Source organism: Mustelus asterias, chromosome 7 (assembly GCF_964213995.1).
Source record: "Mustelus asterias chromosome 7, sMusAst1.hap1.1, whole genome shotgun sequence".
NCBI lineage: Eukaryota > Metazoa > Chordata > Chondrichthyes > Carcharhiniformes > Triakidae > Mustelus > Mustelus asterias.
In genome coordinates, this window is record NC_135807.1 from 127,646,986 (window position 1) to 127,671,687 (window position 24,702).

General features: G+C 45.5%; 1 protein-coding gene and 1 non-coding gene across 2 annotated transcripts in view; both read left to right on the plus strand.

The window, feature by feature from the left end:
• Positions 1-6,720: 6,720 nt before the first annotated feature.
• trnag-gcc (transfer RNA glycine (anticodon GCC)) lies at positions 6,721-6,791 on the plus strand. The gene has a single exon. It is a non-coding gene; the product is annotated as a tRNA-Gly (tRNA).
• A 16,955-nt stretch (positions 6,792-23,746) lies between these two features.
• Positions 23,747-24,702, plus strand: part of LOC144495500 (uncharacterized) — a 97,077-nt gene continuing 96,121 nt past the window's right edge. The window contains exon 1 of the mRNA XM_078215515.1: positions 23,747-23,770. Coding sequence (XP_078071641.1) covers positions 23,747-23,770 — 24 coding nt within the window. The remainder of the gene's footprint in view (positions 23,771-24,702) is intronic.

The window sequence follows — 24,702 nt, forward strand, 5'->3', positions numbered from 1 at the left end:
TAACCTGCACACCTTTGGACACTGCAGAAGGAGGCCACTTGGCACATCGAGTCTGCACTGACAACAATCCCACCTAGGCCCTACCCCCATAACCCTTTTTTACCCTGCTAATCCCCCTGACATTAAAGGGCAATTTAGCATGGCCAATCCACCCAACCAGCACGTCTTTGGACTGTGGGAGGAAACCGGAACACCTGGAGGAAACCCATGCAGACGTGGGGGGAATGTGCAAACTCCACACAGACAGTGACCCAAGTAGGGAATCAAACTTAAGTCCTTGGCGCTGTGAGGCAGCAGTGCTAGTCACCGTGCCACCGTGTCACCACTCACTCAAGAAAGCTACAATTAAAGATTATCTTGTAATTGAGTCTGTATCTATATATGCCCTATTTGTGAACCCAACTCTCCACTCACCTGATGAAGGAGCAGCGCTCCGAAAGCTTGTGCTGCCAAATAAACCTGTTGGACTTTAACCTGGTGTTGTGAGACTTCTTACAATTAAAGAGGATAGTACATTTCTACAAGTATTAAAACCAAACTGATACTCAACAGTTCACCTATCTTTGATAATCTTGTGAAGAAGGGAATGTTTGCTGGCTCCGGAGTTGTACTTCAGGTGAGTCCAGATGGCTGAGGTCAAACACAGATTAGACGTAGTATTCCTTTGAAGGAAGGTTGTTCAGTTATGGACAAGTAGCTGTTGTAACCACAGATCCAACTCAGAGCATTTGGAATCAAGCTGGAGGCTTTTAAAAAAAAAGTCTTCTAAGCACCTCAGTTCTGGAAAGGCCAATGTAGCACAACCTTTCTCTGCAGCTGTTGTATTGTCGGTGTTATTTTGACAGACTGCCCGAGTTTTTGTTATCAAAGAACCAGTTTCAAACATAGTCACTGATATTCAATAGGAGGTAGATGGTAGTCCCTCAGTATCAGAGAAACAGTTTCAGTAACATCATCAAAAGCCATTGATATTCAATAGAAGGTAAATAGTGGTCTTTTGTACTTAACTTGTGGGCAACCGGGTCTCATTATCTTCCCTATGCTTGACAGGCAGTAGCAGCTAACCGGTGAGGGGTAGGAACATCTGTATTTACTCATCTCCATGCAGGAGAGGATGTTGGGGATAATTGGACTAAAACCATCAAAGACAAAGGTATATTGCTGCCTATTGCCCATTCTCACACCCCACGTCACCCAACGCATTATGATTTACAATTAACAGATGGTGTAACCAAATATCTCGCTTTGCCCCCTTTCCCCTCACCCCAAACCTGCCCTTGAGCCCTTATGGCTTCGGACACCCAAGAACTGCTGCCTGGCGAGCCAGTGCTGAGGGAGGCTGAAGGCCTTGAGGGAGAAGAGACTGAGGAGCAAGAAACACAGTCGCTCGGTCTGACACTCGCAGACACCAACTCAGATACTGGCACTGCACAGTCACTAGAGGGCACCACAGAGGTGAGATCTGCATGTGATGAGTCGCTGGGCACGAGTTCGGCCAGGAAAAAGGGTCATGTAGATGCTCGCTTCCTGGAGGGTAGTGTTATACACAAGTTCTTCTGCAGAGGATTTGCTGATGTACAAAAAAAATTAATGAATATATACAGAGAAATGCTTATTCCATTGACAGGTCTGTGAGCAAACATGCTGTTGTCGTCAAGGACATTGGAGAAGTCTGTCTCCAACTTGGCACAATGCGGCAACAATGTCAATGATTAGACAGCACAACCCTGTGCCCACTTTCAGGAGATGTCCAATTTTGCCCTCAGAGTGCTAGCAACACATTTGACTGCATGAGATAGTGAGGATCGAGCATCACCGCTGGATTTAATCCTGTCCTCACATACTGTGGGCGGCACAGTGGCACAGTGGTTAGCACTGCTGCCTCACAGTGCCAGGGACCCGGGTTCGATTCCGGCCTTGGGTGACTGTCTGTGTGGAGTTTGCACGTTCTCCCCGTGTCTGCATGGGTTTCCTCCGGTTTTCTCCCATACTCCAAAGATGCGCAGGTTAGGTGGATTGGCCATGCTAAATTGTCCCTTAGTGTCCCAAGATACATAGGTTTGGGGGATTAGCGGGGTAAATGTGTGGGGCTACAGAGATAGGGTCTGGATGGGATGCTCTGTCGGAGGGAGAGTCAGTGTGGACTCGATGGGCCAAATGGCCTCCTTCTGCATTGTCGGGATTCTATACACTTCCACACGCATGCACTTTCCTACAAAGATCACTAGAGGGTGATCATGAACAATGAGCCAAGCTGATGCCTCGGTTCCATTGACCCATTCCACCAGACATCAGAAGGTCAGCACGGGTGCTGCAATCCCACCTCAGCTGTGATTAGTTAATTTAGCTCAGTAAGGGGATTAATCCTGATTTCAGGCCTCGCGCCAGGGATTTGAGTGCATCATCCAGGCTGACACTTCAGTGCTGTACTGTGATAGCAAAAAGATATTGATACTCCTGAGAGAAGCGTTGCACAATGCCTGTGGGAGCGCTGGAAAGGTGAGGACGCTGAGCCCCGGCAGCAGGTCAGGGGGGGGGAGCGGCTGTCCCTCCCTCCCGGATCATCAAAGGGAGGTTTCCCACTTAACATTTTGGGCCTCTTCTTCCTACTTCACGGTTTTACTCACAAGTCCAAAGATGTGTGGATTAGATTGATTGGCCGTGCTAAATTGCCACTTACTGTCAGGGGGACTAATAGGGTAAATAGATGGGGTTACTGGGATAGGGCCTGGGTGGGATTGTGGTCGGTGCAGACTCGATGGGCCGAATGGCCTCCTTCTGCACTGTTGGGATTCTATGAAGCTTGTGTTAAAATACAGCCCAAGGTGCTATTGATGTAACTGGACGTCAGCTTGTTTCTGTTTTAGGAGGGTAATTCATCCCATAGGTTAGGACAGACGATGGAAACTGGGTGACTCGTAGAGTGAGTAAATAATCACTTTGCTTTTAGCTGCCCAACATCTGCCAGACAGGAAGGGTTAAATTCACCCTTTCTTCCTTGCTTATCTCAGTATGTTTCAGACTATTTCCTCCAAAGTGTGTCCTCCTGTTCTTTTTGTCCTTTGCCTGCCACTGATAGGGTGAATATTTGTGCACACATAGGTGGAGATTTTCCAGCCCTTCCTGCCAACAGGATCTTCCAGTCCCACTGAAGGCGAGCCTCCACGGCGGATTTACTGACACCGAAGTGGGCAAGGAATGTGAATGGCCATTGACTTCAGCGGGACTTGAAGATCCTGCCAGTGGCCAATGGCGAACCTCCTCCACTGCTGGAAAATCCCGGCCATAGTTGGTGAATACATTTAATACATTTTCAGGCTGTGGGCATCGAAATAAATTAAGATGATCGTCAACGGGAGAAAATGAGAGACAGAGGGACCAAAAAGTGGGACTGGAGCAACAGGGAGAGGGGGAGATGACAGGGGGAGGGGCGGTGACAAGGAGAGGAGGAGGAACAGGGAGATGGAAGAGGAGAAAAGGGGTTGAGGAGGAGATTGTGAGGGAGAGAAAGTCAGGAGAGGCAATCAGGACATTGGAAATGATGGGAGGAGGGATGGGGAGAGGGGGTGTAGGGGAGCAGGGGGAGGGGGAGAGGCCCGTAATCAGGGGACGAGTGGCAACTGGGGATGAGTACAGTAAGAAGTCTCACACCGGGTTAAATTCCAACAGGTTTATTTGGAATCACGAGCTTTCGGAGCACTTCCCTTCAGTAGGTGAATCACTCAGCTGATGAAGGAGCAATGCTCTGAAAGCTCGTGATTCCAAATAAACCCATTGTATTTTAACCTGGTGTTCATAGAATCATAGAAACCCTACAGTACAGAAAGAGGCCATTCGGCCCATCAAGTCTGCACCGACCACAATCCCACCCAGGCCCTACCCCCATATCCCTACATATTTTACCCGCTAATCTACGCATCCCAGGACACTAAGGGGCAATTTTTAGCATGGCCAATCAACCTCACCCGCACATCTTTGGTCTGTGGGAGGAAACCGGAGCACTCGGAGGAAACCCACGCAGACACGAGGAGAATGTGCAAACTCCACACAGACAGTGACCCCAAGCTGGGAATCGAACCCAGGTCCCTGGAGCTGTGAAGCAGCAGTGTTAACCACTGTGCTACCGTGCCGCCCATTAGTGGTTAGCAGTGCTAACCACTGTGTTACCGTGTTGTGAAATTTCTTACTGCGCCCACCCTAGTCCAATGCCGGCATTTCCATAACTGGGGATAAGGGGATGGTCAAGACGGCATGTTATAAACTATGGATTTATTTTTCTGCATTAATGTATTGGAGATTACTCCTGGATTCCTGGAGACTCAGGGGCAATCCTGGAGTGTTGATAAGATCCTGGAAGGCCCGAGTCCATTTTGAAGGCCAGGAGGTCTCATGTGCACATCGCCCCTGGGCAAACATTTCACCAGTTCTGGGCCGGTGCCACTTGGATTGTCTGGAAGCTGAGCTGGTGGGCAGGCAGGCGGGTTCAAATATGTGGTCGGAGCAAATTGGGGTAATCCTGAAGCATCAGTGTCTCCTCATGGTGTCCAGAGGAGTGTTCCTGCTGTTCCTGGCCCCACAGAAATAATTCTGAGCTTACCTTTTTCGGACCGTTTCCATTTCATTTCACCAATCTCTGAGGATGTTCGCCCCTGGAAACTGCTGCAGGCAGCTTAAGGCTCTTATACCTCCATAAGGGTGTACTCAGAGTGTGATGAAACTCAAGTGCTTATCTTCTTTAGGTCGTAGGTCAGGAACTCTGGTTCTCGATGAGCCTCAGGCCTCTTGCACAAGCACTGGCCGTGAAATAGCCATAATGTGCAATTGGGATGTTTCACATTATTCAGGATGTGGAGATGCCGGCATTCACTCCATCTGACGAAGAAGCAGCGCTCCGAAAGCTAATGGCATTTGCTAATGGTGATGGCGATCAAGAAGGCAAATGGAATGTTGGCCTTTATCGCAAAGGGGATGGAGTATAAAAGCAGGGAGGTCTTGCTGCAATTGTACAAGGTATTGGTGAGGCTGCAACTAGAGTACTGTATACAATTTTGGTCCCCTTATTTGTGGAAGGATATATTGGCCTTGGAGGGAGTACAGAGAAGGTTCACCTGGTTGATACCGGAGATGAGGGGGTTAGCTTATGAGGAGAGATTGAGTAGACTGGGCCTGTACTCATTGGAGTTTAGAAGGCTGAGGGGAGATCTTATAGAGACATATAAGATAATGAAGGGGCTAAACAGGGTAGAGGCAGAGAGATTCTTTCCACCTCGAAAGGAAACAAGAACTAGAGGACACAGCCTCAAAATAAGGGGGAGTCAGTTTAGGACAGAGTTGATGAGGAACTTCTTCTCTCAGAGGGTAGTGAATCTCTGGAATTCTCTGCCCATTGAAGCAGTGGAGGCTACCTCGTTAAATATGTTTAAGTCACAGGTTGATAGATTTCTGATCAATAATGGAATTAAGAGTTATGGGGAGAGGGCGGGTAAGTGGAACTAAACCACTATCAGATCAGCCATGATCTTATTGAATGGTGGGGCAGGCTCGAAGGGCTACTCCTGCTCCTATTTCTTATGTTCTTATGCTACCAAATAAACCTGTTGGACTTTAACCTGGTGTTGTTAAAACTCTTACTCACAATATTCAGGCCAGGGACTAATGTCAGAGTTCCTGACCTATGAACTAAAGAAGATAAGCACTTGAGTTTCATTGAATGGTGGGCTGACAAGAACAGTAACCAAAGCAATTGTATATTTCTCAGCATTATATGGGCACGATAGATAGATAGATAGATAGATAGATAGATAGATAGATAGATAGATAGATAGATAGATAGATAGATAGATAGATAGATAGATAGATAGATAGACTGACATAGATAGATAGCTTAGATAATTGGTTAGATAGATAGCTTAGATAGATAGATCCTTTTTTAGGATGCATTTATTATGGTAACTATTCCCTAATTTTATCCATTAGCATTTTAATTCATGTAGAAATCTTACTTAAACTGACTGAAAAGATCACAGTTGTTTTTCTGCATTTTGGGTTTAAGATCCTTCAGGATTCTATTTCACAAAACAAATGCCAGTGTATGTATTTGTGATTTTAAAATCTGCTTCAATGCATATTGCCTCGAAGCTCAATTTGAATGCTAAAGTGTTCAAAATAAAAGTCAATTCATTCAAACCATTCCCCTGTGCAAAAAGAATTGGGATCATTTAGTTCAGTAAGCTCTGTAAATCACTGTTAATATGCACACAAACTGTTACGCCCCAGACTATCGCCCAGCCCATTATTTTCGAGGTAGTATGCTGGATAAGTCTAGCCAGTCTCGATACAGTCCACTGCCTAAAAATAAAAGGAGCATTTGCATTGTTTGCTGTCAGTAATCTGCCTGCAGTTGTATGCTTATTGTGGTTTGCACGCTGAAGCTGGGAGCTTGCCACGTCATCTTGGGTAAGAGGCCTCCAGACTCAGGTTACAGCTGTATGCAGCCCTGCTCCTACTGCGGTCAATATAAATTCATGCAACAACCTTACTAGACCAAATACACAGACAAATATTGCAGTGCGCTGCAGAGGCAAGCAAAATTTGCCTGTTTTGATGTTCAGCATTAAAATAAAATTCAAAGAATCAGAACACTGAATCAATATGATGTAAACCTAATTTCCTGTCAAGTTCTTGATGTGAGTAAAGAAGGGAACACTTTGACTATCTCTTGCATTGGTGGTTCAGTGGTAGAATTCTCGCCTGCCACGCGGGAGGCCCGGGTTCGATTCCCGGCCAATGCAACTGTGTACTTTTTTTGCAAAATGTGGACTGTTCTACAAATTTTTTTATAATGATTACTATAAGTCACAAAATTTACTTTTATTTCTTAGCCTCTCACCACACAAAAAGGCATTGATCTAGGTTTTATTTTTGCTGGCATAATGCGAGGCATGTTACTGCATCTTTTGGCCGTGCATCCTTAATAGGTATCAGATGCATTTTGCAGGCAAATAACATAGAATCCCTACAGTGCACAAGGAAGCCATTCGGTCCATCAAGTCTACACCGATCACAATCCCACCAAGGCCCTATCCCCATAACCTCATGCATTTACCCCAGCTAGTCCTCCTGACACTAAGGGGCAATTTAACATGGCCAGTCCACTTAACCCACACAGCTTTGGACTGTGGGAGGAAACTGGAACACCCGGAGGAAACCTACGCAGACATGGGGAGAACATGCAGACTCCACACAGACAGTGACCCAAGCAGGGAGTCAAACTCGGGTCCCTGGCACTGCACGGCAGCAGTGCTAACCACTGTGCCACCGTGCCATCCCACAGTGACTCAGTGGTAACAGACCTGTTTTCGCGACCCTAAGCACAATTGTGGCTGTACATCTTGGGGAGGCAACAGTTCTTAAAAAACTGCAGTTTGGCAATGAAGTTAATGGTTTATCGAGCCTGCTCCACCATTCAATACAGTCATTAGCGACCTTGGGGTTCAGCTTCATTTTCCCGCCGACCCCTCATATTTCTTAATTCCCTGAGAGACCAAATATCTGTTCTATCTCAGGTATTCAACAATGGAGCATCCACAACCCTATGAGATAGGAGGAAAGAAATTTCTCCTCATCTCACTCCTAAATGACCAGCCCTTATCCTCAGATTGTGCCCCCATGTTTTAGATTCCCTGACCAATGGAAACCACCTCTCAGCGTCCACATGAAGCCCCTTCAGAATTTTGTAGGCTTCATTGAGCTCGCCTCTCATACTTCGAAACTCCAGGAATACAAGCCCAATTTACTTAGTCTCTCATCATAGAACAACTCCCTCATCCCAGGGACCAGTTTAGTGAACCTTCGCTCTACCACCTCCGCTGTACCACCACCTCCTGTGCACATTATTCCAAATGCAGTCTCACCAAAACCCTGGAGCAAGACTTCTTTATTCTTGTATTCCAATGCCGTTACAATAAAGGCCAAAATGCCATTTGACTTCCTTACAGGGAGGTAGTGATGTAGTGGTATTGTCACAAGACCAGTAATCAAGAGACCCAGGTGAAAGCTCTGGGGTCCCAGGCCTGAATCCCACCACGGCAGATAAAGGGAATTAATAGTCTCATGATAACCACTGTTGATTATTATAAAAACCCATCCTGTCCACTAATGCTCTTTAGGGAAGGAAATCTGCCTTGCTTACCTGATCTGGCCTGATCTGGTGTAACTCCAGATCCACGGCAGTGACGCTCACATCCAATAATAAAAATTGCTTGCTACACCTGCTTTCTGCATTCCATGTACAAGAATATCCAACTCTCTCTGAACAGCAACACTTGCAAGTTTTTCATCTTTCAAAATATTCTGTTTTTTATTCTTATGAGCAGCTGAATAACTTCACACTTCCCTGTATTATACCCCATCTGCCATCTGATTGCCCACTTACCTACCCTGTCTATATCTCTTCGCACCTTCTCTGTGTCCTCCCCACAGCTTACCTTTCCACCTAGTTTGGTACCATCATCAAACTTAGATACATTACCCTCTATCTCTTCATATAAATCAGTAATATAGATGGTAAATAGCTGAGGCTCCTGCACTGATCATTGCAGCACTCCACTATCCACTGCCTGCCAAGTTGAAAAAGCCCCATTTATGCCCACTCTGTGCTTTCTACTGGTTAACCAATTCACTCCCCATGCAACTCCATGAGCCATTACTTTGCCTATTAATCTTTTGTGTGGTACCTTATCAAATGCCCTTTGGAAATCCAGCTATACTACATCTACTGGTTCCCTTTTATCTACCTAACTAGTTACCTCCTCAAAAAACTCTAATGAATTTCTCAAACAGCATTTCTTAGAAATATAATATGGAGATTCCAGCGTTGGACTGGGGTGGGCATGGGGTGGGCACGGTAAGAAGTCTCACAACACCAGGTTAAAATCCAACAGGTTTATTTGGAATCATGAGCTTTGGAGCACTGCTCCTTCATCAGGTGAGTAGAGAGGTCTCCACTGACCTGATGAAGGAGCAGTGCTCCAGAAGTTCATGATTCCAAATAAACCTGTTGAACTTTAACCTGGTGTTGTGAGACTTCTTACTGTGCCCATAGAAACAGAAAATAGGTACAGGAGTAGGCCATTCGGCCTTTCGAGCCTGCTCCACCATTCAATATGATCATGGCTGATCAAGCACTTTCAGTATCCCACTCCCGCTCCATACCCCTTGATCCCTTTAGCCACAAGGGCCACGTCCAGCTCCCTCTTGAACATATCTAACCATCTGGCCCCAACAGTTTTGTGTGGTAGAGAATTCCACAGGTTCACAACTCTCTGAGTTCTTCCTCATCTCAGTCCTGAATGGCTTACCCCTTATTCTTAGACTGTGACCCCTAGTTCTGTACTTACCCAACCTTGGGAACATTGTTCCTGCATCTAGCCTGTCCAGTCCCATCAGGATTTTATATGTTTCTATGAGATTCCCTCTCATTCTTCTAAATTCCAGTGAGTACAAGCCCAGTCGATCCAGTTTCTCTTCATATGTCAATCCTGCCATTTCAGGAATCCCATGTTGACTTGGTGTGGTCATATTATGCTTTTCTAAGTGTAATTAAGACTTCCTTGATAATAGATCCTAACAGTTTTCCAACAACTGATATTAGGTTAGCTGGCCTGAGGTTCCCTGTCTTCTCTCTCCCTCCTTTCTTGAAAAGTGATGCCAATCTACTGAATCTAGTGGGATCCTTCCTGAATCTAAGAAACTTGGAAAATCATAGCTAGTGCATTCACTATCTCTACAGCTACCTCTTTTAGAACCCCAGGGTATAGGCCATCAGGTCCAGGAGATTTGTCAAATCGTAGGCCCTTAAGTTTCTCCAATAATTTATTAATACTTTATTAATTTTCCCAAATTCCTCATTCTTTTTAGCCCCTAAGTTATCGTCTATTTGATTTGATTTGAAATATCCGTTGACCTCGGGTGGGAATTTCCGGTCTCGCTTGAGCAAGGCCAGAGAAGCCAGCCCTATGTTTTCCCTTTAGTGCATCCTAAGTGTTCCATGCACCCAGTTTTTACAGCTTAGGCACACGTTCTGGGCACCCAATAAAGGAAAGATTGGTGATGCAAATCTTATAAAAGGATTTTAATATTCAAACAAAGCCACCATTCCCAAAAGTACAGCTTTATTATTCTCTTTCTATTGCCTACCAGAACATAAGCCTCCCTGAAGATTAGCCACTTTCCGAACCCACTCATACTGCTCACACAGCTTCCTGGTGGTGAAGGCTCTCACCCAATTAGGGACTAAATAAATTCTATTGATACACATCAGCAAACTCTGGGATTGGCCTGTAAGTATTTCTTAACATTAAATCCCATAATTACGTCAGATTACTTCTCACCATTTTAAAATACAAAATTAATTTTTCATGAAGTTATAAAAAGCAAATTGTTTCATTGAACAGTTTTTAAATTTAAGTTTATTTATTAGTATCACAGGTAGGCTCACATTAACACTGCAGTGAAGTTACTGTGAAAATTCCCTTGTCACCACACTCCACCACCTGTTCAGGTACACTGAGGGAAAATTCAGCACTTAACCAGCATACCTTTTAGGCTGTGGGAGAAAACCGGAGCACCCAGAGGAAACCCACGCGGACACAGGGAGAACATGCAGACTCCGCACAAACAGTGATCTGAGGCTGGAATTGAACCTGGATCCCTGGCACTGTGAGGCAGCAGTGCTAACCACTGTGCCACCGTGCTGCCCTAGTGCTAACAGTTGTTGCTGTTACTATTTTTGTTGCAGTTTGTTATTAACAGAAGCATTTTAGAATCCCTCTGGGAAACCTAGCCGTGTATTGCCCGTCAGCCTTTTACATTTGAACTTCACCAATACATAGAATGCACAGCATAGAAACAGGCCACTCAGCCCAGCCAATCCATGGCAGCAAATCAAGTGTCAGAAGTGGGATTCAAAGTCACACCTATAAAGCGACCAGATTGTTCTAAGTGTCCTGGGGATTAATCTCCAATTCCGGGATAATCTTGAAAGATAGATAAAACAGTCTCCAGGCCTTCTGTTAACTGCCCTTGGTACGAGAATATGCCACAGGGCTTGTAAGGAAAGCCTTCCCAGATTTTAAATTAAAAAATAATTTCTAGTTAAAAAAGGGGGAATCAAGGGAACTGTCCAAATGATCCTTCCTTACCTGCTCCCAAGTTTGAATTGATTTGATTTGATTTATTATTGTCACGTGTACTGGTATACAGCAATTAATGTTGTTTCTTGCGCGCTATACAGTCAAAGCATTCATAGAGAAGGAAAGGAGAGAGTGCAGAATGTAGTCATAGCTAGGGTGTAGAGGAAGATCAACTTAATGCGAGGTAGGTCCATTCAAAAGTCTGATGGCAGCAGGGAAGAAGCTGTTCTTGAGTCGGTCAGTATGTGATTTCAGCCTTTTGTACCTTTTTCCCGACAGAAGAAGGTGGAAGCGAGTATGTCTGGGGTGCGTGGGGTCCTTAATTATGCTGGCTGCTTCTTCAAGGCAGCAGGAAGTGTAGACAGAGTCAATGGATGGGAGGTTGGTTTGCGTGATGGATTGGGCTTCATTCACGACCCTTTGTAGTTTCTTGCGGTATTGGGCAGAGCAGGAGCCATACCAAGCTGTGATACAACCAGAAAGAATGCTTTCTATGGTGTATCTGTAAAGGTTGGTGAGAGTCGTAAATGACATGTCAAATTTCCTTAGTCTTCTGAGAAAGTAGAGGCGTTGGTGGGCTTGTTTGGTCTCCATTTATGCGATTGCAGCATTTGCATTCACACTGCTTTGACAATACACCAATGGGGGCCACCACGTTTCATCCAAGGGTGGGTTCTGCTATTGTTTATCCTACATTCTAACAACGCTCTGGATTCTAGCCAGCATCAAACACTTTAATGGTGATAAAAGCTGCTTGTGATCGTTCCAAACTGGTTAGCAACTGCTACACGGTAACTGGGAGATGTTCTGATAGTGAAAGCTGTTATTAAAATGTGAAATGCTTGCCATTCACGGGAGTGAAAAAAAATGGTTGCTGCAGACGGAAATCCATCAGGGGATTGCTGTTATATCATAACCATTGGCAACAGCAATTTTCAGCCTCTGGGTGACATCGTCATTCTTGTAAAACTTGTAGCAGAAATCGACAGTACCCGTTACCAACCTTAGAAACATAGAAGGTAGGAGCAGGAGGAGGCCATTCGGCCCTTCGAGCCTGCTCCACCATTCATCACGATCATGGCTGGCCGTCCAACTCAATAGCCTAATCCTGCTTTCTCCCCATAACCTTTGATCCCATTCACCCCAAGTGCTATATCCAGCCGCCTCTTGAATATATTCAATGTTTTGGTACCTTTGGTACCTTTTACTCAGTCCTGCCATCTTCTTCCCCATCTGTAGCCGGATTCTCGTGGTGTTACGGTCACAACCACTCTGGCAGCTACTCTCTACAAGGAGGAATGTGTCACTGAGGGTCAATCTTTTGGTTCTCACTGCATGCTTCAATATTTCAGGAACACTATCTTCAAATATGCCTCTGTTCCTTCCAGATGAGAAAGAGTGTCCAAATCTTTAAACATCCTTCCCTCTGTCCATGTGAAGTGGGCGGTTAATTCAGAGACAAAAAACAGAAAAAAATGCAGGTATTCATAGAATCATAGAATCCCTATAGTGCAGAAAGAGGCCATTTGGCCCATCGAGTCTGCACTGACCCTCCAACAGCATATCTTACTCAGGCCCTATCCCCGTAACCCCATGTATTTACCCCACTAATCCTCCCAACCTACACTTCTTAGGACACTAAGGGGCAGCTTAGCTTGATCAAGCCACCTAACTTGCACATCTTTGGACACTAAGGGGCAATTTAGCATGGTCAATCCACCTAACTTGCACATCTTTGGACACTAAGGGGCAATTTAGCATGGTCAATCCACCTAACTTGCACATCTTTGGACTACCCTTATCCCCCCCACCCCCACACCACCCACTACCCACTGCCCCCGACAACCCCACTCATGGGGCTACCCCACACACCTGACCCCTCAAGGGGAATCCCTCACTCCTCACAGCCCCTATTGGTTCTCTTCCACTCCCCCGAACTCCCAGGGGACGCCCATCATTTGGAAAAAGGGAATAAAAATGAAATGCTGGAAACATTCAGGCAGTATCAAACAGAGTTGACATTTCAGGATCTTTGATCAGCAGATTGATTCTAATAACTCACTGATTTGACTTTGGAAAGTTTTCTTTCATCTAATCAACTTTACTTACAGATGATCAGAGACAATTTGGCGTGTCAGCTATGACTCTTACCAACTTTTACAGATGCACCATAGAAAGCATTCTTTCTGGTTGTATCACAGCTTGGTCTGGCTCCTGCTCTGACCAAGACCTCAAGAAACTACAAAAGGTCGTGAATGAAGCCCAACCCATCACTCAGACCAGCCTCCCATCCATTGACTCTGTCTACACTTCCCACTGCCTCGGGAAAGCAGCCAGCATAACTGAGGACCCCACACACCCTGGACATTCACTCTTCCAACTTCTTCCATCAGGAAAAAGGTACAAAAGTCTGAGGTCATGTACTAACCGACTGAAGAACAGCTTCTTCCCTGTTGCCATCAGACTTTTGAATGGACTTACCTTTACATTGATCTTTCCCTACACCCTAGCTATGACTGCAACAGTACATTCTACACTCTGTCCTTTCCTTCTCGATGAACGGTATGCTTTGTCTGTATAGCGTGCAAGAAACAATACTTTTCACTGTATCCCAATACGTGACAATAATAAATCAAATCAAATCAAATAATTGGATTCTGTTACCTAAATCGCTGTTGCATTTTCAACATCCTGGGGTTGTTTTCTGTAGGGAAAGTTTGCTGTTGCTTCTCAGTGCAAAATGCAAGCAAGTAATTTAAAATAATGGGTAAGTTCTCCTAACAATTACTGCACAAAATATCGCAGTTTCTAATGCTTGCACCTTGCAATTCAGGCACACTTTAACATAACCATATCAATACTTTTTTCCTTGCTTGCAGACTTTTTAAACCCACAATAATGTTTGCAAAATGGTTTGAACTCCATTGGGCTGTAACTCTCCAGGTTGGAATGGGGTGTGGGGTGATGGAGGAGGAGGGGGGACCCCGAAGATGCACTAGCGGGTTCACTCTTTGGAAGTTCACAGCTAAGATTTGCACAGCAATTGCCCAGAAGTGTAAACTTCCCTTAGACAATTGCCCTGCACTGAGAACCATCCGAAAATGCAATTTAAATTGTAAACTTCGGATAGTTCTGACAAGGTTCCATCAATAGTTACCCAGAAAAGGTTAGAAGGATTTAAATCACTTTAAACTTTTGGGAAACTATTGCACGCAAACAGACCAACCAACACCCCGCACCGCCCCCCTCCCCCCCCACCCACCGCACCCCCCCCCCCCCCCATCCCTGCCAATGGACCCTCTGATCCCCCAGGATCCCCCTGAATACTCCACCCAGGGGATTCTCCCCACACCCTGACCTTCCCCCCCCAGGGGTCTCCCCCATTTCACCCCCCCGCCCCACCCTCACCCATGGGGCTACCCCATACACCTGACCACCCCCCCAGGGGAACCCCTCACTCCCTGACTATCTCCCTAGTGGGACTCCTCCACTCCGTCACACCTCCTCGCCCCCACCACCCCCTCCCCCGAGATTCCCACAAGATTCCTCCCACCCGTCCTCCTTCACTCTGACTCTCCTGGACTTTGACGCAGGGGCCCAGAGACACGTTGCATTGCTAGGATTGGAAGGTCGGGTGAGATAGCATTGAAAAGAGATTGAGGTATTTAATTGGACACAGAGTGACAATCTGAGGAAGATGAGGCCCTCGCCTTATCCGCCAGGGCAGCACAGGTGGAATAAAAAGTCGTTCATCATCTAGCGACTGCCATGGTTTACAATTACTGCAGAAATGTGGACTCTTAGGAAAAATCCCTCTGCACAGACTGGAACCACACATGATAAATTGGGGTCAGATTGAAAAGCGCGGTGGAAACACTTGTTCACAGTTTATTAAAATAGTGAGTGGAAATTCAGTTGGGCACCATTACAGAGCTCTCCCTGCTCAAATTTCCTTCTGAAAAAACTTGCATTTGTATCACAACCTTGATGATCTCGGAAAGCCCCAAAGCACATTACGGACATAACTTTAAAAGTGTAGACACTATTGTAATCTACACCAGTCAGGCAACAGTACACCTACAAGAACGAGAGAGGAAATACTTTCCCATTGTGTCTTAAAGCAACAAACCTTCTAAAAACGAATGAAAACTGTTTTGTTAAATCGGCAGTGGAATGACTGAAGAATGTCCAACAGTGAAGTAGTTCTTACATACTGTTGGACTGAATGTTTTGCAGTATTCATAGAATGAATCATAGAATCTCTACAATACAGAAGGAGGCCATTCAGCCCATCGAGTCTGTACCACCCAGGCCCTATTCCTGTAACCCCACACATTTACTCTGCTAAGCTCCCTGACACTAAGGCGCAATTTAGCATGACCAATCATCCTAAGCTGCACATTTTTGGAGCGTGGGAGGAAACTGGAGCACCCGGAGGAAACCCACGCAGACACAGGGAGAAAGTGCAGACTCCACACAGACGGTGACCCGAGGCCGGAATTGAACCTGGGTCCCTGGTGCCGTGAGGCAGCAATGCTAACTACTGTGCCACCGTGCCACAAATTGGTTACACTGTATTGGTTACAGAGTTAATACAAAATCACAGACAAATCACTGACAAATGTGTTCAGAGTAAATTGTATTGAGAATCCCCATCCACTCTGATTGTGACTGAAAACCAGTTTGCTTCATTTGCTCATTTTTAAAACCTTCTGCACATCCAACCTTCAACGTTCAAACTGTTTAACAAATAGACACCTTAGCTTGAAAGTAGAACAATCATAATTGTTCACTGAGGGACTCTTCTTATCTTGAATTCCCCATCTTAAATTTTTGAAGATCCAGATATTAGAGCTCGATAATTAACTTGTGCCGAGCTTGAAGTTATCCTACCCCCCCCCCCCCCCCCCCCAACCTTTCTTGAGATTTGTTGCAGCTTTGCACTATTTTCCATCTATTGTAAGGCCTGTTTTCCCAAATCTCTGGCTGTGGAGGCCAAGACACTGAATATTTTCAAGAAGGAAATAGATAGATTTCTGGAGTCTAAAGGTGTCAAGGGGTATGGGCGAGCACGGGAGTATGGTGTTGAGTTAAAGGGTCAGTCATGATCATATTGAATGGCCGAGCAGGCTCGAGAAGCCGAATGGTCCACCACTGCTCCTATTCACCCCTACTGGGGAATGGATGGGTGGCACAGTAGTTAGTACTGCTGCCTCACTGCGCCAAGGCCCTGGGTTCAATTCCCCAACAATAATGGCAGATAGGCAGCACTCCTGAGCATTATTTCAAGTTAAAGCCACGACTACAAGACAAACAGACATATTTCAAATTGGCAAATGTCAAATTCAGGACTGACACCTAAAAGCATTTCTTCGTGTAATTAATGGAATCAACATCCAGGAATGGTAGTGGAGTCAAAACACTCGGGATTCACTCAAGAGGCAACTAACTGGATGCTGTGATGGGTTATTGTCAGATCTATGGCAAGATAGGCCAGATGCATTGGATATGAACCTTCATCTGTTCTTTCCCTTTGTGATCTTTGTGAAGTTGATGAGACAAATAAAACAGTTTCTTGGTTGAGTGTTTGATCAAATCATTAATATACTGTATATAGACAAATTGCTCCCTGCACGCAACCTCTGCCCCCCCACCCTCCCCCCGCCACCCCCGCCCCCACCCCCACCCCAAGTTACTCCATCCCGGGAGCATCACATCAATGTTTTGGTTGGTGAGTAGAAAGTTTGGATTGATAAAAACAAAATGAAGGTTGGGAATCAATGACCACAGATTGAACAGTGTAACTTAAAATACCGCATAAACATGGTTCAAATAACCTTCTCTTTGACACTAGAGAGTTCTCCCAATTATGTACATGTCTCACTTGGGATCTCCAGTAGCAGAGCTGAGGGAATAGGTTTTCACATCTGGGTGCTGTGTACTGTTATGTATATACAGTCAGAGTAGGTATATAGGGATGCCTCAGGGGAGGCAATGGCCTAGTGGTATTATCGCTAGACTATTAATCCAGAAACTCAGCTCATGTTATGTGGACCCAGGTTCAAATCCCGCCAGAGCAGATGGTGGAATTTGAATTCAATAAAAAAATCTGGAATTAAAGAGTCACTGATGACCATGAAACCATTGTCGATTGTCGGAAAAACCCATCTTATTCACTAATGTCCTTTAGGGAAGGAAATCTGCCATCCTTACCTGGTCTGGCCTGCATGTGACTCCAGAGCCACAGCAATATGATTGACTCTCAACTGCCCTCAGGCAACTTGGGATGGGCAATAAATGCTGGTCAGCCAGCGATGCCCATGTCTCATGAATGAATAAAACACTGTCTTAATGATCACAAGATAACCATCGTACAGTTCGATCTTAGAATACCGCTTAGAAAATTCATTAAAACTCCTAATAAGACAGGAAGGAGGGCTTGATGAAGCTGAGTTATCTCACTTGGGACCTGAGCCTTTGTCACCAGAACCTGTTTTATCCACACTTAAATCTACCTGTGGCATAAGGGTTAGCAACATATGAAACATGTATATGTGGGCTGCCCGAAAAAGTGGTCTCACTTCAAGATTGAGACCATCTACAAAAAAAGCATATTTTCATCTTAAAAGTTCAAATCTATACTATAGCTTAAATTCTGCAATGTGAATCATTAGCACATATATCCTGGCTGCCCATGTTGATCCCCAAGGTGCACAGTCAGTTTCTTTTCAATATTATATTTCCAGGAGAGTGCCAGAATTTAGAGGAGGCAAAGGGTGGAGTTTTCCCATTTTGTTTTTGCAGAGCATGGCAAAAGGCAGGAAAAATGGTATGGAAGGTGCTGGCCTCAACGGCAGCTTCCCGGACCCTATTGCAAGCAACATAGAAAAATAAATCTCAGGGGCAGTCCCACAATGTCAATCAGAGCCCACCCCCAACAGCAACTTAGGTTTTCTTTTAAATATATTTTTATTAAGAGTTTTCCCATTTTTACAAATAATACAACACACCCTCAAGACAGCTTGACCATCCCTCCATATATATAGAATGCAGTTGGTTCACTATGTTCAGTGTATTTAGTATACTCGGGACTTCCACATGCACAAAAAAGCAAGAGTGGACAAGCAACAGAATGGGGGCAAAAGAGGATAAAGTCACAAAACATTGCAAAATGCTGGACACCCTCATTTATAGTACATTAGAGGCAGTGCTACATAGCCTATGGAAAACCTTGTCAGATATTAAAGAACCTGCATGTACTTTTTTTGTATTCATTCGTGGGACCTGGGCATCGCTGGTTGGCCAGCATTTATTGCCCATCCTTAGTTGCCCTTGATCAGAGGGCTGTTGAGAGTCAACCATATTGCTGTGGCTCTGGAATCGCATGTATGCCAGACCAGGTAAGGATGATAGATTTCCTTCCATAAAGGACATTGGTGAACCAGATGGGTTTTTCCGACAATCGACAATGGTTTCATGGTCATCAGCAGATTCCAAATTCCAGATATTTTAATTGAATTCAAATTCCACTATCTGCCGTGGCAGGATTCGAACCTGGGTCCCCACAACATTAGCTGAGTTCCTGGATTAACAGTCTAGTGATAATACCACTAGGCCATCACCTCCCCATACTTTCTGGAGTGCATCCAATTTGGATTGGCGTATACAGATTAGGAATTCCATTGGGATATGTTCCATAATAATTTTATGGCAATTCTGAACAGAAGGAGACTTATCACTAATCCATGAGTAAAGGATATTCTTCCATTCTGTAAATGTTAGGATATTGTATAGCCTTTTCTCCTGGGTGTCCATTATTTTTTTGTCTGGGAGCCTCAGAATCAAGTACAAACTCCAAGGCCGTAGCACATATCTTCACAAGTTCTTTAAGTATGCTCAACCAGTTGGATTTAATTTTGACACAGGATCTAACACAATGTGTGTAGTCACCTCTTACCAATTTGCATTTTTGGCACAGTGACGATATAGTGGGGCCCATCCTGTGTCTTACGCTAATATGCAGATGGTGCAATATATTAAGTTGGGTCTCCTTCATTGTATTATAGACTGAGATTATACTGGCATTTTCCCAAATACTGCCCTAGGTCTCCTCATCTTTATTTACTGTGAGATCCCTATCCCAAGGTTGCACAGTGCCTAGCACATTCACACAGGATCTGGAACATAATGTGTCATAAAACTTGCTGATCAAATGCTTTGTTTCTGAAGATATCAGGTTTTTTCCATCAAGATGCAGAGATGTCTTTTTAAGAATAAAGTCTCTGATTTGTAAATATCTGAAAAAGGAGTATCTCAGGATGTCATGTTGTGGACACAGTTGTACAAAGATAACAATGGGGCACCACTAAACATATCACCCAACCTAATGAATCCCCTAATGTTCCAAATAGCAAAACCATGTTCCATAAGATCTGGTGGGAAATCTGGGCTACCCTGAATGGGAGAGAGAGAGTGGAAGTCAAATTAAATCTTCCTTCCAACTCATGGACCACTCTCCACGCTCTCAGAGTGTTAATGATTATTGGATTCTCACATTTGAAATCGTTAAGGAAAAACAGGGCCACAATTCTCCCATCCTGCTCTGCAAATATTTTAGCATATTGGGCCTGGAGAATCCTGCAGCGGCCAATTCGCGGGGTTTGTGTGAGCGTTCGCACCCCGCTTGAGTCTCCCAGCGCCGATTTCTGGCGGCATCTACTCCACGCTGGAAATTGGCGTGGAGATTCACAGACCATTTAAAAGGTCGTTTTAATATTATTTGGATGTGACTAGCGGGCCAGGGACTGAGGTCTTCAGGGCCGCTAACGTCTCCCCCCTGCCAGAGTATTTCACTCCCACAGGGATTACACTCGCGAGCAGGCTGCTTCCAATTTGTCCTTGGCCAAAAGGATGAGCACCTCATAAGAGTGGTTGTGAGTGTAGGTCACCACACCAGCGATGTCATTTTGTAGACCACTTTGGTGTTTTTGTTGTACATGGCACCAAAATGATTTACAATAAAGCATTGGGCCTGTTGTTGCACTAAGACAGATTTGTGTGTTTCCATTTCATCATGGCAAATGGCAGGAGAATGGAAAATAAGGGTTGGCAAAGGAGTGTATTGGAGTGCGTCAGCTGTAGACTCTGGAGCTTTACAATGTTTGTGCCCATTGGAAGGCTTTGTTATGACTGAATGCTTGCTATAACAACAATGTCCTGTAGACTGAGTATTGTTCAGATGAAACATGTCTGGATTAGAGAGACCCTCTCATTCATGCTTTCCCAGTGAGCCCTCCAACACCTGAGTCTACCAACGCGACATCCCTGCAAAGCATGGGACCATTTTCCTCAGTCTCCATCTCGCCTTCCTTCTCCAAAGATTTGAGCCATTCAAGGGCTTCTCTCTCTTCGAGGTCCAAATCTTCCTGGAGGGCCTTGTTATGGAAAGTGCAGCAGCCCATCGCCTTGGGTGAGACCCTCGAGAGCGTGTACTGGCAGTGGCAATTGACTGGTCAAGGCACCTGAATCCCATCACCTTAAGGAAGATGGGCCAATCACTGATGACCTTTGCATGGGCTGTAATGTCTCTCAGCCACTGTGGTTGTGTTATGCACTGGAGTCATCAACCATTCCCTCAGAGGATAAGCCTTATCCAATGACATCTATAGATTTCCAATGGTTCCATGAAGAGCTATGACATTTGTGATTGCCGGAGCATGAAGGCATCATGGCAGCCTCCAGGCTCATGAACACTCACCTGCAGAAAGCACTTGCCAGCTGAACCTTTCGGGAGCAAAATCTCTTCCTGTTGTGGGATCTCCCTGGCTAGTCAGTCCGTGTCTTCACAGCCACATTGGTGCAACCAACGATCTCCTGCACCTGAGAGACTCTGAAAATGGAGGCAAATCCCACTGCCCTTGGAGCTTGCACGGTGGCACAGTGGTTAGCACTGCTCCCTCACAGCACCAGGGACCTGGGTTTGATTCCCGGCTTTGCCGAGGCAGCGGCAAGTGTAGACAGAGTCAATGGATGAGAGGCTGGTTTGCATGATGGATTGGGCTACATTCATGACCTTTCGTAGTTTCTTTCAGTCTTGGGCAGAGCAGGAGCCAGACCAAGCTGTGATACAACCAGAAATAATTCTTTCTATGGTGCATCTGTAAAGGTTGGTGAGAGTTATAGTGGACATGCCGAATTTCCTTAGTTTCCTGAGAAAGTAAAGGCGTTGACAAGGGAATTTTTGGGGCCGGCTTCAGGGGTGTGTGAAGGGGCGGCACGGTAGCACAGTGGTTAGCACTGCTGCTTCACAGCTCCAGGGACCTGGGTTCGATTCCCGGCTTGGGTCACTGTCTGTGTGGAGTTTGCACATTCTCCTCGTGTCTGCGTGGGTTTCCTCCGGGTGCTCCGGTTTCCTCCCACAGTCCAAAGATGTGCAGGTTAGGTTGATCGGCCATGCTAAAATTGCCCCTTAGTGTCCTGAGATGTGTAGGTTAGAGGGATTAGCGGGTAATTGTGTAGGGATAAGGGGGTAGGGCCTGGGTGGGATTGTGGTCGGTGCAGACTCGATGGGGGGGGGGGGGGGGTGTAGAATTCAGGAAAATGCCACATTCCAATAGAAAGGAAGGATGTCACAGGGCATGGGATTAATAGAACTCAGAGGATTAACTGATAGGGTCAGGGGATGAGAAGCAGCAACATTTGCAGGAGCAGAAGCAGACATCCAAACAACAGGGGCACAGGGGCGAGGAACAAGGGACAGAAAGGCAACAAAGATGGTATCCTCAGCAGAGGGTGTACAGCCAAAGGTGAAGCTGGCTGAACATGTCTGACCGTCAGTGCCGCTGAACACTACACCTGTCCAGACAGAGAGTTGCTGATGCATTTCAGATGACCCTTATTAAGGGTAATCTGAAGCTTCACAAGAACTGTCACCATGGTTCTAAGAGTCAGTGTGGCCTTGCCCTTGCCTGCAAAAGGTTCCTTCCAAGGAGCATTAGGAAATACCGGTGACAGCAATGCATCATTGGAGGTGACGGAGGCTCCGTCTGAGAGGGCAGTGGCTTACATTGAATCCAAGGTGGATAATGCCACTCAAAAAGTTTATTTATTAGTGTCACAAGTAGGCTTACATTAACACTGCAATGAAGTTACTGTGAAAATCCCCGAGTCGCCACACTCCGGCACCTGTTCAGGTACACTGAGGGAGAATTTAGCATGGTCAATGCACCTAACCAAGGTGAAGCAACTTCCCACTCTGTTGACACACTCTCACTTAAATAAAAATCCCACTGACTATATCCCAACTGCGGGGGCTCTGCTGGAGGGAAACTCCTTTGCTCCACCCAACTCTAACCTATCTGCTTCCAGGGTTGTAGTAGGTACCACCATTAAGCACCAACAACTATTACTTTTGCAGCGTTCGGGGGAAACACAACCCCACAAAAAATAATTATTAATTTACTTTGGCCGGTCCTCTTCATGCTCCACCAGCTGTGGGACCAGTTGGGATGTGCACGGTACATGTTAAATTAAAAGGCATTTGCTGCCTGAAGCAGGTGGTCACTTTGAAGGTGGAATGTTCGTTTCAAACCGTCACCACCCTATTCGTAATTTTTAATAGACAGGCGAGACAGACTCCTGACCACCTTCAAGATCTTTCAATGTCAGGCAACATAGATGAAATTTGATCCAAGTTACTGTTAACTGGGCCTTGATTATACCTGTGCGCTCTGGCCTGTTTACTGCCTGCCCTCTAACCACTAGTTCCTCAGCATTGACTCCATGGGCTGGATTGTTAAATGGCCATGGAGTAGGGACTGGAGGTAGAATCATAGAATCCCTACAGTGCAGAAAAAGGCCATTCGGCCCATCGAGTCTGCACCGACCACATTCCCACCCAGGCCCTATCCCCATAACCCCATGCATTTACCCTAGCTAGTCCCCTGACACTAAGTGGCAATTTAGCTTGGCCAATCCACCCAACCCGCACATCTTTGGACTTTGGGAAGAAACTGGAGCACCTGGAGGAAACCCACACAGGCACGGGGAGAATTTGCAAACTCCACACGGACAGCGACTCAAGCTGGGAACCGAACCTGGGTCCCTGTCCAGTGCGGAGACGGCTGAAAGATTGCTGTGGGAGAGCACTGTCTTGGTTTGCTGGCATCCTCCTGCCTTCAGGCCATTCTCAAGAGAGCCAGGCCAAAGGCACAATGACTACCTGCCTGCAAGCAAGGGATGACCAAGTCAAACAGTTAATGAGCTGTTTAAATGTTTCTCCCCTCTTAACTCTCCTGCACTTATTGGAATTTTCCAAACGGGCTCCAGGAGTGCTAAAATGAAAGGAGGTGGCCTCCTCGTGGCAGGCCAGAGGCCAAGGCTCCAGAATTCTTCCTCCACAAGGGAGCTGTGTCATTGTTTTCTTTTCAAAACTTTATAAGTTCGGAGAGGGCATCACCATGTTGAGACATCCTCTTTGCCCCTTCCTTATATTGGTAGGCTACCGCACTCTCAGTGTTGTAGGGCCTCCTATTGGCACTCCAGTGGTCAGGAGCATGCCCGCTGTCTATACTTTGAAGGTATGCGTGCTCGCTGGCCATTCTGCTTTAGTTGTGTCAGTATCGCTGACTAATATCCGTATTTTGCCAACATTAATATGGGGAGCGCTAGCTAAACCAAGATGAAGGTGGATCTTGAAGACTTCAAATGGTGGGGGCTGTGATTATTTCCTGCGATAGTTTGTTCCATTGTGAGATTGCAGGGAAGCAAATGGTCTTTGTACGGCTGTCTACCTCATGTTTTGTCATTGTCAGACAGGTGTTTCTGTCGATTCCCACCTGTCCATTCCATGTTTTATGGAGCACAGTGAGCCTATCTTTTGCCCTCCTTCACTGTGATGATTCCCATTGCAAATCTATTTCCCATACTGACTCATGCAGAATCTGGCATTGATGGATCATTCCTTAGAAAATCGTGTCGGGTAACTATTTCCGACACAGTGCGGGCTCAGGACTTGTGCTTGCTCCTAATGCTGGGACCCCAGCCCCACAACAAAAATCCTGTCCCCTATGCCCAATGCTTTTGGGGATCAACTACTTGTGAACAACATGTTTCGTTTTATATTGAACCGGTCTAAGAAGGCGAATTATTCACAGACAGATTATTGACATGTTGCTCAGGTATAGGCCTGGCAGCTGCTGTACAAGCAACATGGAGGAACCTGCCCTCCCCAGCTGATGCCATCCTATTTATCCCAAAAATAGCTCAAACCCTCCTCGGCCAAGATCAAAAATGTAGCACAGTTGAAAATACCATAAAATACCTTACTAAAAATACCACTATGCACCAAACCTAAATACAAACATTTAAAACACTTTAAAGGTATATAAATCCTGTAGTCTCTTTTAATAAAAGAGACTCTTAAGCTGATAATCAGGGAATTCATAGTCCAATAGGCCAACCTTCATGGCCTGATTGAAGTCATTGCAAGATGTTAATTCTTATTAATTTT